Here is a 13,033-nt window from a genome sequence, read left to right on the forward strand (position 1 = left end):
TATGGAAACCTGGTGCCTCTGTGAGGTGTGCTCAGCATGACCTGCCCTCCCATCCTCACAGACTGAACACTCCTGAGGAATTGTTTCAGTATAATTAGGAATATTCCTTCTCCAATGGCACTTGGGATCCCTTTGAGTCTGGCTGCCTGAGTTAGTAGAAGGCAATGCACAGTATTGTCTAGGGGTGAAGAAGAGGCAGCCACTAAGCCCTTTTTTTGAAGTGTTCATTGTTGTTGCTCACCTACCATGGACAATGGGCAGTCTATACCATGTTTGTATAGGAAAATCTTCATGGACAATGCTAAAGCAATGACTGCCACTTTGGCTCACTTTCTCACTGTGATGCTTCAGTCCTGCTATAGCCAGGATTGCAGGATCAGCAAGGATCAAAAGATGAATCTCCACCAAGTGCAACGGAGAATATAGGGATAGAGCAAGCAGCCAGCCTTGGCCTGAAAGAACAGGAATGCTGGAGCTCCTGTGAGAATGCTTTCATTTCCAATTGGGTGCAGAAGTTGGTATTTCCTGGGGACAACTTGCAAGTCCCCCACTCAGGGAAACAGTATGAGCTGACTTGTGTTTCTGTTGACATTTATAGATCTCTGAGGAATGGTCTAAGGGAGTCTTTGTGGTGAAACAAAGTGATGAGGATATTCACACTGCCAACGAACGCAGACTGAAGGTTTGGGTCCTGTAACCTGTTGTTCCCCTCCCTCTCTATGTAGAGCTGCTGACATTAAGCATATGTGCCTCTGTCCCCAACACAGTGAAATTCCTCAACACCCTGTGATACTGACATACTAGGTGCACAGCCAGCAGTGTCCAGGACCCCTTTTCTGTGGAAAAGATGCTGTACAAGCCTAGAATCCAAACTTCCTCTTCCCCAGAGGAGAACACATAGCTACTTACAGGATCCTAGAGCTAGGAGGAGATCTGCTCTTGCAGGAATTCTTTTGGTTAGAATACAGCGACACTGACAGAAGTTATTCTCTTGTCCTCAGGAGCTGATTGGGGATATAGCTGGAAAGCTGCACACTGGAAGAAGCAGGAATGATCAGGTATGTATAGAACTATTTGTTTTTCTCCTCCTATATTACTCCCACACCTCAGGTCCTTACCAAGCTTCTTCCTGTCATCCCTTGCCTGCAATGACAATCTGCAGCATGTGCTGCTATGGCTTTAAGCTAGTGATGCTGCAGTGATTCATCATCACAGGGAAGTGGTTTCTGCAGGATTGCTGCCCTTGGAAAGCCCACAGAATCCATTAATTTACTGGCTGGGTGACATGCATCTTTTGGGATCAGCCTTTTGCTAATGACACACTTTGGGGAATACTGTGGGGGATATTTGGAGAATAGTGGAGGATATTCCATCCCAAGCTGCCTATACCTGAGAAGTCCACTGAAAAGAATGAGCTTTGGAAGGCAGTATACAGTAACTTTCATGAATAGGAGACATGGGGCATATCTGCTAAAATGTCCTTTCACATCACATAGAATGAAGAGTTGGTAGCCTGCCTTGCCTTTCAGCTGAGGTGTATCTGGTCACTAAGCTTGTCACATTCTCCTTTATCTCATTGTGGCCAATCTTGTCCAGGTTGTGACTGACCTGAAGCTGCTCCTGAAGAGTTCCATCTCTGCAATCTCCACTCACTTGCTGCAGCTCATCCAGTCCTTGGTGGAGCGCGCTGCTACGTAAGTCCTTTCCCAAGTCCATGGTCTTAATGCTCCTGAGACAGGAGACTTCTAGGCTTGCTCTTTGACTGATATCAATCAGGGCAGCATCAAGGCCTTCTGCAGAGGATGTCGAAGTGAGACAGTATGTGATAGTCCAGGGAAAGACAATGGGCCCTCTTTCTTCACAGCCTGCTTCAGGGAGACATTCCTCTTCCCCTAATGTATTATGGAGATATAAGAAGAGGAAGGCATAGCACAACACAGGCTAAATATGTTCTCATGACCTTGCCACAAAACAACCTGCAACTGCAACTCTATGCCAACAGTTGCTGCTCACCCCTTCCTCTCTTTCCATATGCAGAGAAATTGATGTTATCATGCCTGGCTACACCCACCTGCAGAAAGCTCTGCCCATCAGATGGAGCCAGTTCCTGCTCAGGTAAGCACCTTTCACACTCAGCTCTAGGAAGGGAAGCTTTCTCCATTCTTGGAGCCCTGTACAGTTGGAGCCTAGAAGTGCATCATTCTCTGATGGGGCAGCTGGGGGAGACACAGCAGAGCTAACCCTGAAAGCTGCCACAAGCACTCCTCAGTCCAGTGCTACTTGGCTCTTAACAGCCAAGGACCTGAACACTGCCTGTGTGCTGGAGACTGCCTCTCAGCATGCCCCACCCTTTGGCCATTCTTTAGCTTCAGCTTTCTCTCATGTCCCCTCCTAGCCACGCTGTTGCACTGATTCGTGACTCTGAGCGCCTGGGTGAGGTGAAGAAAAGGATGAACGTCTTGCCTCTGGGAAGGTAATGTGTACTTTCTGTGTAACCCCTGGGCATCACTTTGCTCTATTAAATGACCAAGAGGCAGACCATTACATCCTCTGAACCACTGGTGTTTGTTTGCTACACGCACTGCAGCTTCAAGATCTCAAGCCTTGCTTCATGCACCAAAGAAAAGTGCAATGACTGACATACCCACCAAACAGATGCTCTTCTCCCTTCTCTTTGAAATCAAGAAGTACAAGGCTTTCATCATGCAAATCTTTTTCTTTGGAAGAGAACTCCTGGCTTGGTCTAGAGTTCAGTTTGCTGAGCCTCAGACCATGCTACAGGGAGCAGTTTGATGCCAGATTCTTTTGAGGAGAGAAAGAGATGTCATCCCTCGTTGCTGGAGATCAGTTTTTGTTGCACTGTGCAGGATATCATGCATGACTTCCGTTTCCTTTTTCCCTGGCAGCGGTGCTCTGGCTGGGAACCCACTGGAAATTGATAGAGAGCTTCTGCGTAGTGGTAAATGTCTCCCTAACTGAGCAGCACGGGTCTGATTACAATATCTGGGAATTAGAGAAACACTGACACACTGTCACAGTGCTATTTTGAGATACACTGCAGCACCTCAACATGGGGAAGGAGGGTAATAAATACAAAAACAGAATAATTTCTGATGACCAGGAACACAGGTTGCAGGCAGCTCCCAAGGAATTGGTAAGCAATAAGACTTCTTACCAAATTAAGAAAGCACATGCCTGTATGCTGGGATAATAAATTGAACCACTTCTGGTACACACTGGCAACCTGGGACAAGTAACAATGCCTCAACACACCTTATTTGTGTTCCTTGGACTACTAAAGGGCTCACAAACACCTGCTGGGGCAGACTTCAAGTTAGGCTAAACATGATCTCTCCTGTCCACCACTTCTCTTACAGAACTGGACTTTGCATGCATCAGCCTGAACAGCATGGATGCCATCAGTGAGAGAGACTTTGTGGGTAAGTACAACTCCACCATTCCTCCCTCCCCCACATTAGAAGCAGACACCGGACACCTTCCCAGTTAACATCATTTAACAAGGAAGCTGAAATCCCACACTGGGAAGTAACCAAACAGAAAACCTTTGTACATTTCTAAGCTCCAGTCAGGGCTCCCTGGTTTGTCAAACACAAACAAACGCCCTTTTCACTTCTTGCTTTTCTACCTTTTCTGCAGTGGAATTACTCTTTGTTGCCACTCTGCTGATGATCCACCTTAGCAAGCTGGCCGAAGATCTCATCATCTTCAGCACCACTGAATTTGGCTTTGTGACTCTCTCTGATGCCTACAGGTAGGTGCCTGGTCATTGGGCAAAGAGCCACTTCCCTCAGTCTCTCCACTTCTCTTATCCCTTCCTGAGACAATGGGGAAGTGGATGTCCCTGCTGCACAAGACTGACAGATAAATCAACACTCCAGAGGATGAAAAGCCTGAAAGAAAGGCAGCCTTAAGGTGAAAATTCCTCATTAAGGATTAGTGATTCTAATTCTGGCAACTCAACCACATCTCCATTCACTGATCACTCCTCCCCAGCTACTGCTGGCAGAAATATGCTGTAAGAGAACAGGCACAGAAAACTTCCTTCTCTGCTGGGAATTCCTGCCAAAGCCCTTCCCAGAACAGCCCGGCTTTGCAATACTAACACACTTCCTGTCTCTCAATGCAGCACAGCCGCTGCCCTGCCTCTCTGAGGGCACAGAAAAACAAGTCCTGCCTGCTCTTGCCTTCTGTGCAACTGGGCCTTGAAGAGAAGCCTCTGTTTTGTCTCTTCTGAGAGGCAGCACCGGGTGGTAGCTCCAGACAGGACTGCAAAACCAAAGATTTTTCTTTGGGAAACATGAGAAACTCTGTGCACCCACTTCACTGCTTTCCTACACTGAGACAGGAGTCCAGTTAAGGGGGGTACCAATCACTTTTGCAGGGCTGGGCCAGCGTGCTGCATGTTTTAGTCTGCATCTGCACAGACTGGGGTCTTGCTCACCATTACACTCCCAACACTTTTCTTCCAGCACTGGCAGCAGCCTGTTGCCTCAGAAGAAGAATCCTGATAGCCTGGAACTGATCCGCAGCAAAGCTGGTCGTGTGTTTGGACGGGTGAGCCTGTTAAAGAAAGAAGAGGGGCAGGGAAACTGCTCATATTGGGGCTGAAGAAGCTTCCTTCTTCATGCCTCTGTGTAAAAATTGAAATTATGCTGGGAGTAGGCTGTGAATCTCTGCTGGGGCAATGTGCTTGTCTTCCTGTAACTAACTGCCATACCTGTTTCTCTCTGCAGTTGGCTGCAATTCTCATGGTTCTGAAAGGAATTCCAAGCACCTTCAGCAAGGATCTGCAGGTAAAGCAGACGTTAGCTTCCACTTCAGTTCTTTGAGGAGACTGTTGTCTCCTGCTCTAGAGAAGTCTTTTGCACTATATTTCTTGCACAAGTACAGCTTGTGTGCAAGATGATAAAACTGCGGCTGCATCAGGTCACCTAACAGCAATTTCCATCCATGCTCTCATGCAGGAGGACAAGGAAGCTGTCCTTGATGTTGTGGACACTCTGACTGCTGTGCTCCAGGTTGCCACCGGAGTGATTTCTACCCTCCAGGTAAGGCTTCAGCTTCTCATTACTGAACGTGGTTGGAGATCACATTTTAAGTGCAATACAGATGCAAGAGCTCTAGTCTGGTCCTAACATGAAGACTTGCTCACTCTTACTGCTTGTTAGTGCTCCCACCACAGGCAGCTCAGGTACACTCGAGCAGAATGTCCTTGAGAGCCTGGTCCCTCCTAGATGAAGTCCATTCTTTGAGACTACTAAAGGTTCCCTAAAGAGCAGCTGACAGTAATATCTCTCTCTGCAGATCAACAAGGAGAACATGGAGAAGGCTCTGACCCCTGAGTTGCTGTCTACTGATCTGGCTCTCTACTTGGTTCGTAAAGGAGTAAGTATCAGAGGAAGGCTTGGAGCTCTGACTTCTTTAGATTCAGAACACTGCTCAGTGAGGGCCTGAGATGAGGCCTTCTGTTCTGTCCCCAGGTGATGGTCAGTGTGGGTCAACAAACACGAGAGCTGGAAACACATTCTTTACATGTATCCCAAGTAGTGGAACTGCTGCCGGGTGGACTTGATAGTAATTTACAGGTGGAATTTTACGTCCTAATGCCTCCCCACTTCACGCCCTAGAAAACAAGGATTTGGATTTCATTTCTCTAATTAAAATCAAACCAACCAAAATGAGAACACATCTACTCTTGCCAAGACTGTGTTTCATTTGCTTGGTTACTTGATTGTGCTCTTTGCTTCTCATTGCAGATGCCCATCAGACAAGCCCAAACTGCTTCTGGGAAGGCCGTCCACCTTGCTGAGACTAAAGGCATCACCATCAATAATCTCACCCTGGAGGACCTGAAGAGCATCAGGTTTGTACCACATTACCATAGATCCCCTCAAAAGACTGATGTCACCCTGGCCTCCTTATGGTCCCCTTCTGTACGTACACTGGGATTGACAGCACTGCAAAATTCTTCCTGGTCTATATACCACTGCTGCTACTGCCAAGCTTGTATCGACTGAAGTTTGGTGAGGGAGACAACAGTGTTGCCTTTTGACTTGAGCAGGGCATGGGCCACAGATACTGGGAGGGTATGGAGAAATTCATGCCTTGACCTGGAGGCACCAGCACTGTAGAAGAATTTGGCTTCAGACTTCCTTCCTCCCTCTGCCCTTGCAGCTGTGTCTTTGGTATGTCAGGAACTGCTCCTGTCAGGCACTACAAGTACAGAAGCAGAGCTTCATGATGCTTTTTCTGTTGGAAAAAGGCTCAGCCTCTACTTCCTTATTTTCTCCACAGGCAATGAGCATGGAAAACCATCAAGCAGTGCCCCTCATTCCCCACTGATAGCTCTTCTCTTTGCCTCCCCAGCCCTCTGTTTGCCAGCGATGTCTCCCAGGTCTTCAGCGTTGTCAACAGCGTGGAGCAGTACACTGCCGTGGGCGGCACTGCCAAGAGCAGCGTGACTGCCCAGATCGAGCAGCTGAGGGAGCTGCTGAAGAAGCAGAAGGAGCAAGCTTAGAGTGTGGGGACAAATCCCGTGGCTGCAGCGTTGTGCTTATCACACTAATCCAGATTTAATAAACACTGTGGTGTATTGTAGTTCACTGAAACTCCTGTGTTGCGTATTGCTTTCAAGGGACAAAATTGGGCTTCTTCAGCCCTTCTGAGGCTGGTCACTGGTGTGAATGAACTCTCTCCTTCCTGGCAAAGGAACTGTTATGAGGGGACAAACTCTGCTGGGCAGCAGGAGGGCAGTAGAAGGGTGCTTCTACATCAGGAGACCTGCAAATGATGGGAGCAGTTGGACACAGCACAGGGCTGGACACAGCTGTGCCACAGCAAGCTGTACAACATGCTGAGGGAAGATTGGGGTGTCTGTAGGGAAAGACACATGGTAGTATATCTGTAACACATGCCACATGTCCAGCCCTCATTGAATTCCTGCTAGGACTATGTTTCCCAGCCAGCTAGGCTGCCTGCCTTCTGGCAGGGAAAAATTTCCTCACCAGTTGGCAGTGAAACATGCTTAGTCTTAAGCAGAACGTGGTCAGCAGGACAGCCCACAGCTCCTCCTCATTCATCATTAAACCACCTTCAGCTCTGTTTACTCCAAAGAACAGGAGTTGCATTGCTTCCAGGAAAGCTCTTTTTTCTGTGTGACCCAGGCCAAGCTAGCTGGGGGCAGAGTACTTGAAAATAAGCTGGCATTTCTGGCTAACCCTTAGTAATAATGTACCATCTTCCCTTCTGTCCATGCAAATGTAAAATCAGGACACAGGCAACAAAAAGCATTATATTAGGAATGCAAGTGCACCACTCTGGTGTCGTTTTTTATGGGGAAAATATTTGATTCAATAAGCATTTGTAACATTCCCCTGCATTAGTGTTCTGCAGTGATTTCTGCATGGAATGACTTCACTGAAAGGCAGAGGAAAAACTGTTTCTACAGGGAAGACAGGGTAGATTCCATTAAACACTAACTTGATACTGACAGTACAATAGTGCTAGTTGTCTTGGACAATTTCTCTTCTGTCACAACATTTTAAAGCTGGTGTTTTGCTCAGCACCCTGCCCTCCACGCTGATACAGCAACACGTTATTGACAGACTACTGCAAGGCTCTGCAACACACACAGGTAATGGCAGGAACACAAGCATTGCCTCACCATGCTTTGGTTAAGGGCTGTAGCACAGTGCAAAGTACTGTGAACTAAACCTCCTGCCATTAATGATGTACTACAGAAGACAACAAGTGCTTTCAATCTACATTTACAGCATTAGTTCTTCAAATACATAGAAGCACCAGCAACACAAACTTCCCTTTCTTCAATGCTTCCTATCACCCTCAGTCTCCCCTTACTCTTAGCCTTAAACACGATTTATTCTGCTGCCATGTAAAGAACACCACATTTAAATTACTGCTCAGTAATTTACGTATTTGCTCTGTCACTTTCTGTTCCAAAACAGAAACAGAGCTTGTGCCTCAGTCTCTAAATAGGTTAGCTGTGGAAGGGAAATCACTTCTGCTTACTTAACTGAGGGGAAAGGTGCAATAGTGGGAGAGGTGACATCAACACCCAACACTAACAGAGTCAGAGCAAAAGATCTCTCTCCATTTCCTTCTCATATTTCTTTTCTTCTCTCCCATAATCTCAATTAATAATTTCTCAATTCGTGCCACTCCCCTCTTTCTCCTTGTTTGCATCTGCTAGCCCTGCTCAGTACCTTAAGAGCTCTCAGCCAGATTTCCTCTTGCTCCTAGCAGCAAGTATCCAGCATTGCTCCTCATAGCTGGTACCAAATGACATGGGACCTTGCCAAGTTGAAAGCAAAACAGAAGTTTTAGCAGATTGTCACATCTCAGTCTCCTACGTAGATGAGCAGTTCATAGTCACTGCTACTTCCCACCCATCCACCATTTTCTTAAAATTATGGAGTAACGTTGAATGGGAGGAGACTCTGAAGGTCTCTGAAGCTCCACAGACATTACAGGAGACTGACCAGAACACCTTCACACTTTCATATCACACTACTATGACACACTGTGATCTGAGTGCTTAAAGCCCTGCTTCTCATCTTAAGAAGTTCTGCACAAACAGAAGGATCAGTGTCTTGGACAGTACTTGGGAGGGACTTGAGCTTAAATCTCTGCTCTGTCACAGACAACAGGAAGTCATTTAAGCCAAGAATTCAATAACTATCAATTTAGATAGACATTCTGACATGTAGTCTTTTAATGAACTACTGAAAGACCCAGCAGATGGTTCAGTAACTCTGATCTGATATTCAATCAGATAAAAAGCCTACAGAGGGGCTCTTAAACATTACACAAAGTAAAGAAATATTCACTTAGTCTCCTCAAGGAAAATATCTCTAGCCTGCTTTCATGCTCTGGAAAAGTTCCACTGAATATTTTGTCTCCTAAACACATTACTATGCGTGGTCATTCTGCCCTCTAGTTCTCAACTAGAAAAGCAGAGCTACTAACACTTCTCTGCTGTCACAAAAGAGTAGTGAGACCAGATGGATTTGTATGACAGCAACGGCCCCTGCAGGCACCAGGGATGAATATGAGACAGCAATCCCCAAATGTATCCATCTAACCTTCACCAGCAGCAACACAAACCAACTTCATTGTGATTCCTCAATCATTCCTATGCCTCATGTTACAGAGAGATGCAAGTACAGAGAAGTGGAAAAAATGACACAGAGGCCTAGAAGTAGAACAGAAATTGGAGCTTACACTGTTCTATTTAACCATGTAGCTGCTTAAATACAGGAATATTTAGAAACCAAATTACACAAAGAATGTGATCATACATATATAGGATGCTTAATGGTGTAAAATCTCAAATTGCAAAGGAGACACAGGGAAACTCAGGAAATGCCATAGAGATCCCATCTCCCCTTCTCTAGCTTTGTGGGTTAAAAAGAGGTGTCTCAGGGAGAGGTGTCAGGAGCAGCTGGGTGCCCTCTAACCCTCCTGGCTGCCGTGTGTTGAGCATCCTCCTCCAACCCTTCTGGACTTTGGGCACCTTCTCTGCAGTGCCTTAAGAGCAGAGGTACATCCTTTGTATATGTTACGCATGTTCCACATAACCAATATCGAGCCTGTATCACAAACACCAGGAGGTAAAGCCTCTCCCTGTATATAATCCATTCTGGATGCAAACGTGGTGTTACTGTTCTGACAGCTTCCCAACAACCTTCAGTCAAAACCCAGAATAAGGACAAAGACACTCAAGAAAGACCAACAAGACATGAGCAGCATCAAGCATGGAGGGATTCAGAAGAGGAAGGAAATTGGTGAAAAAATTTCAAACAGCTTTTCCCAGTGTGATGCTGTGCGTGTCTGCAGGCCTGCTAGTCTTAAAGGGAAAAGTCATCACATCCCCCCCAAAAAAAAGATCACAGGGAGAAATGTTTGAGAAGCAGCAAATTAAGAGTTGGGTATAAATCCAGACAGAACGTGAACTTTGTTCTGGGCTGATACTGAAGGCAGTGCTCTGGAAACCCAGGGACAAAATATATCTGCTCATTCAGGCTGAGTAGCCAGAGGCAGACAAGCCTGATGCTAAGCTGTGTCATTGCTTGAGTCCCCTTTGCTACAGAAACCAACATACCCTAATCATGAAATCCCACTGGGCTTCAGGCTTCATCTTCAACTCAAAAAGGGGACGAGTAGCAGGACTGAGAAAAGATAGAAAAGATGGCTAATTACGTCTCTTCCTACCTGAATCACCCTACAGTCTTGTGAAAGGCAAAAAAACCCAAAAGGGACAAGAAAATTGGGATGCGCTTCCTGTATTGTCTCAAATACTTCTGGCATTGTACAGATATAAAAAATACGTGGTAGCAGCACGCTTCCAAAGGCCAAGCAGAAACAAGCCACTTCTGCGGGGTGCTACGAGGGAGGGAGAAGCGGAGTGGGGCCGGTCGCAGGGACACCCCGCCCTGCCGGGGCGGGACGAGCTGCCAGCAAGGAGCCGAGGCGTGTAAAAGCGAGGAAGAGGGGTGAGTAGCACGGAACGACCAGCCGGGCTGAGCTGCTGAGACGGTGAGTGGGGCTGGGGGGGCTCGGTGGGGCCTTACTGCTGGTTGAGGTACCAGGGAAGGGCCAGAGCTGAGCTGAGCTGTTTCATTCCGTTCCACAGGTTGCAGTGGAAGTGCACACGAGCAAACGTCTGAAATGGCATCTGAGGTGAGGGCAAACTTTGCTTTTCCTGCCGGTGCTCTGGCAAATGCAAGCTCAACTTTGTTACAGTCTAAGTCTCTGCAGCCTGCAATTTCCTTCAGGTTCCTCCCCTTACCTCGGAGAGACTAATTTAATGCACTGGTGCACTTCACTCAGGCCAGCTTGTGCTTAGGCAGATACTTTACAAAAGCTTGTGTAACAACTTCTATATACAAAAGCTTCATTTTCAGTTTTGCGCCTGGTGACTAATTGTCTTAGCAACTCATGCCTTCTGCCTGCAGAGTGGCTACTGCAGCCCTGGCTTCCTCAGCTCTGGTTACAGATGAGCGTCCATCAGCTGTCAGTCTGTGCTAGCCTGACCAGAGTTCAGTAGCTAGCTAAAGTTAATCCTTCTGTTTTGCTTTCCTGACTGCAAATGTATCTGTTGCAGTTTCTGCTGACCCACCTCTTACTTCAGTGGAGCCCCATAGCACAGAAGATATGCCTAAGACAGAGCAGTTCCTCATTCAGGCACTTAGCATCTGGTACTGGCTTTTGATTTTACATCCCTATGCCATAGTGCCATGGGCACTGGATCCACTGAGGACCTCTAACTTTTCCTTTCAGATTCTGATTTTTCTTTTTACCTCCCTTCAGCTGGCTGACAGAGCTGCTGTAAAGATGTGAAAAGAGCTACATGCAACACTCACCTCTGTAGGCTTTCTCTTGCTGTCCTCTCAGACACGTTGTTTCAGCAGGGATTGGCAGAAATGTGGAGACAGTCACTAGGGAAAAAAGTTTCCAGGGTTACTCAATAGTATTTTGTCTGACTGATAAAACCCCAGCACAGATCAGTTTGCAAATGTCTTGGCCAACTTTTTGCTGTCCATGGTAGTTACAACCATGAGAAAAGACTGACAGGGGTACTTAAAAAATCATACAGATTAGTGATTATTTTGCAATCTGCAATGGTGAATATATTTAGACCCTTCCTTTAAATATTCTCCAATTTATTCTTTGTGCCTGCTGGAGAGCTGCTTTTGAAATCTTGGATTGGTTGTAAGCTTTCTGCACAAGTAACATTCCTATCTATTTCCAGTTTGCCAGAGCTAGGGCTTTAGGAGGCATCCTACCCAGCAAAGATCTGACCAAGTGTCACACATGGCTCGTAGTGAATCCATTCAGTTGCTAAATCACTGATGCAAAAGGTTTAGATGCATAGTGTCACGATGTGTGGCAGGAATTACGTACCTGTCTTTGGTCAGTGAAGTAATTAGGTAGATGACCTGTTGGAGGATGTGAGATTAGAAAATCAGTCTGGTTTAAGTAGAAAAACAAGTTTTCTTCTTACATATTTTAAAATCTTCTTTGTGTTCTGACTTACTTTTTTGGACATTCCTGATGCTGAAAGGTATCCAGAGTTCTAGAGTCTGCACCTTAGCTGATTTGATGCTAATTTTATGGCAAAGCTTGCAAGCACATCCTGGACTCTGGAGGTGCCTAAACAGTAACTTCAGTCACTTGATATGTGGCTTATGCTGGCCCATAGCTATTTGTCAAACACAGAAAAATCTGTCTCTATTAAACAACAACAACAAAGGACTGCACTGAAAGAACATACCTGAGCTTGGCCTCTATATTTCATAAAGTTCTCAGTGGAAATTACATAGTTCTTAAAACTATAAATGAAGTTATTAGGCCTCTTTGATTTGCCTCTTCTTCTCTCTCAGGGAGATAAACTTTGGGGGGGAAGATTCAGTGGAAGCACAGATCCCATCATGGAGATGCTCAACTCTTCCATTGCCTGTGATCAGAGACTATCTGAAGTTGATATCCAGGGGAGCATGGCTTATGCCAAAGCCTTGGAGAAGGCTGGCATCCTAACTAAAACTGAGCTGGAGAAGATCCTGAATGGCCTGGAAAAGGTACTTATTTCCTTCATAAACTGTAATGCATGCTCAGGCCTACATACAATTCCTACATTACTACTATGATGAATAGCTCCTTGTCTGAAAATATCCCTGAGTTGACACACTAAAAAGCATCCTTCTCTCTCCTCATGTCCTATTGCTTTTTCCGTGTGAAAGTGCTTTCCCAAAAGGTCCTAGACCAGGGAGAACTGGAGAGGCCTGTATTTTGCAGTCTGTACTCTTGTACTCTAGCAGACCTGGACACAGACTGATTGACAGATTCCATCTAGATAAAGGTACCGAAGCCAGGCAGTAGGATATCAACCAGTTGACAAGCCAGAAGGGAGAACCTGAAGCCCCAGTGAGTGCATTGTGAATGCTCACTATGGAAACCTGGTGCCTCTGTGAGGTGTGCTCAGCATGACCTGCCC

General features: G+C 46.2%; 1 protein-coding gene and 1 long non-coding RNA gene across 2 annotated transcripts; both read left to right on the top strand.

Annotated features, from left to right (window-relative positions):
- Positions 1 to 598: 598 nt before the first annotated feature.
- LOC122170365 (argininosuccinate lyase-like) lies at positions 599 to 6,620 on the top strand (the record flags this gene model as incomplete). The annotated part of the gene is made up of 15 exons (XM_042837137.1): positions 599 to 682; positions 1,002 to 1,058; positions 1,597 to 1,694; positions 2,038 to 2,115; positions 2,396 to 2,473; positions 2,907 to 2,959; positions 3,378 to 3,440; positions 3,658 to 3,772; positions 4,491 to 4,575; positions 4,755 to 4,814; positions 4,986 to 5,069; positions 5,326 to 5,406; positions 5,502 to 5,606; positions 5,778 to 5,884; positions 6,388 to 6,620. Coding segments are annotated over 15 exons (1,299 nt in total), but the record flags the coding sequence as incomplete, so codon positions are not given.
- A 3,863-nt stretch (positions 6,621 to 10,483) lies between these two features.
- On the top strand, positions 10,484 to 12,597 carry LOC122170366. The gene is made up of 3 exons (XR_006171747.1): positions 10,484 to 10,575; positions 10,673 to 10,719; positions 12,423 to 12,597. It is a non-coding gene; the product is annotated as an uncharacterized LOC122170366 (long non-coding RNA).
- The last annotated feature ends 436 nt before the right edge of the window (positions 12,598 to 13,033 follow it).

The sequence above is a fragment of the Centrocercus urophasianus genome, unplaced genomic scaffold (genome assembly GCF_019232065.1).
Source record: "Centrocercus urophasianus isolate 14NV4802_14NV808 unplaced genomic scaffold, USGS_Curo_1.0 seq_680, whole genome shotgun sequence".
Classification (NCBI taxonomy): Eukaryota; Metazoa; Chordata; class Aves; order Galliformes; family Phasianidae; genus Centrocercus; species Centrocercus urophasianus.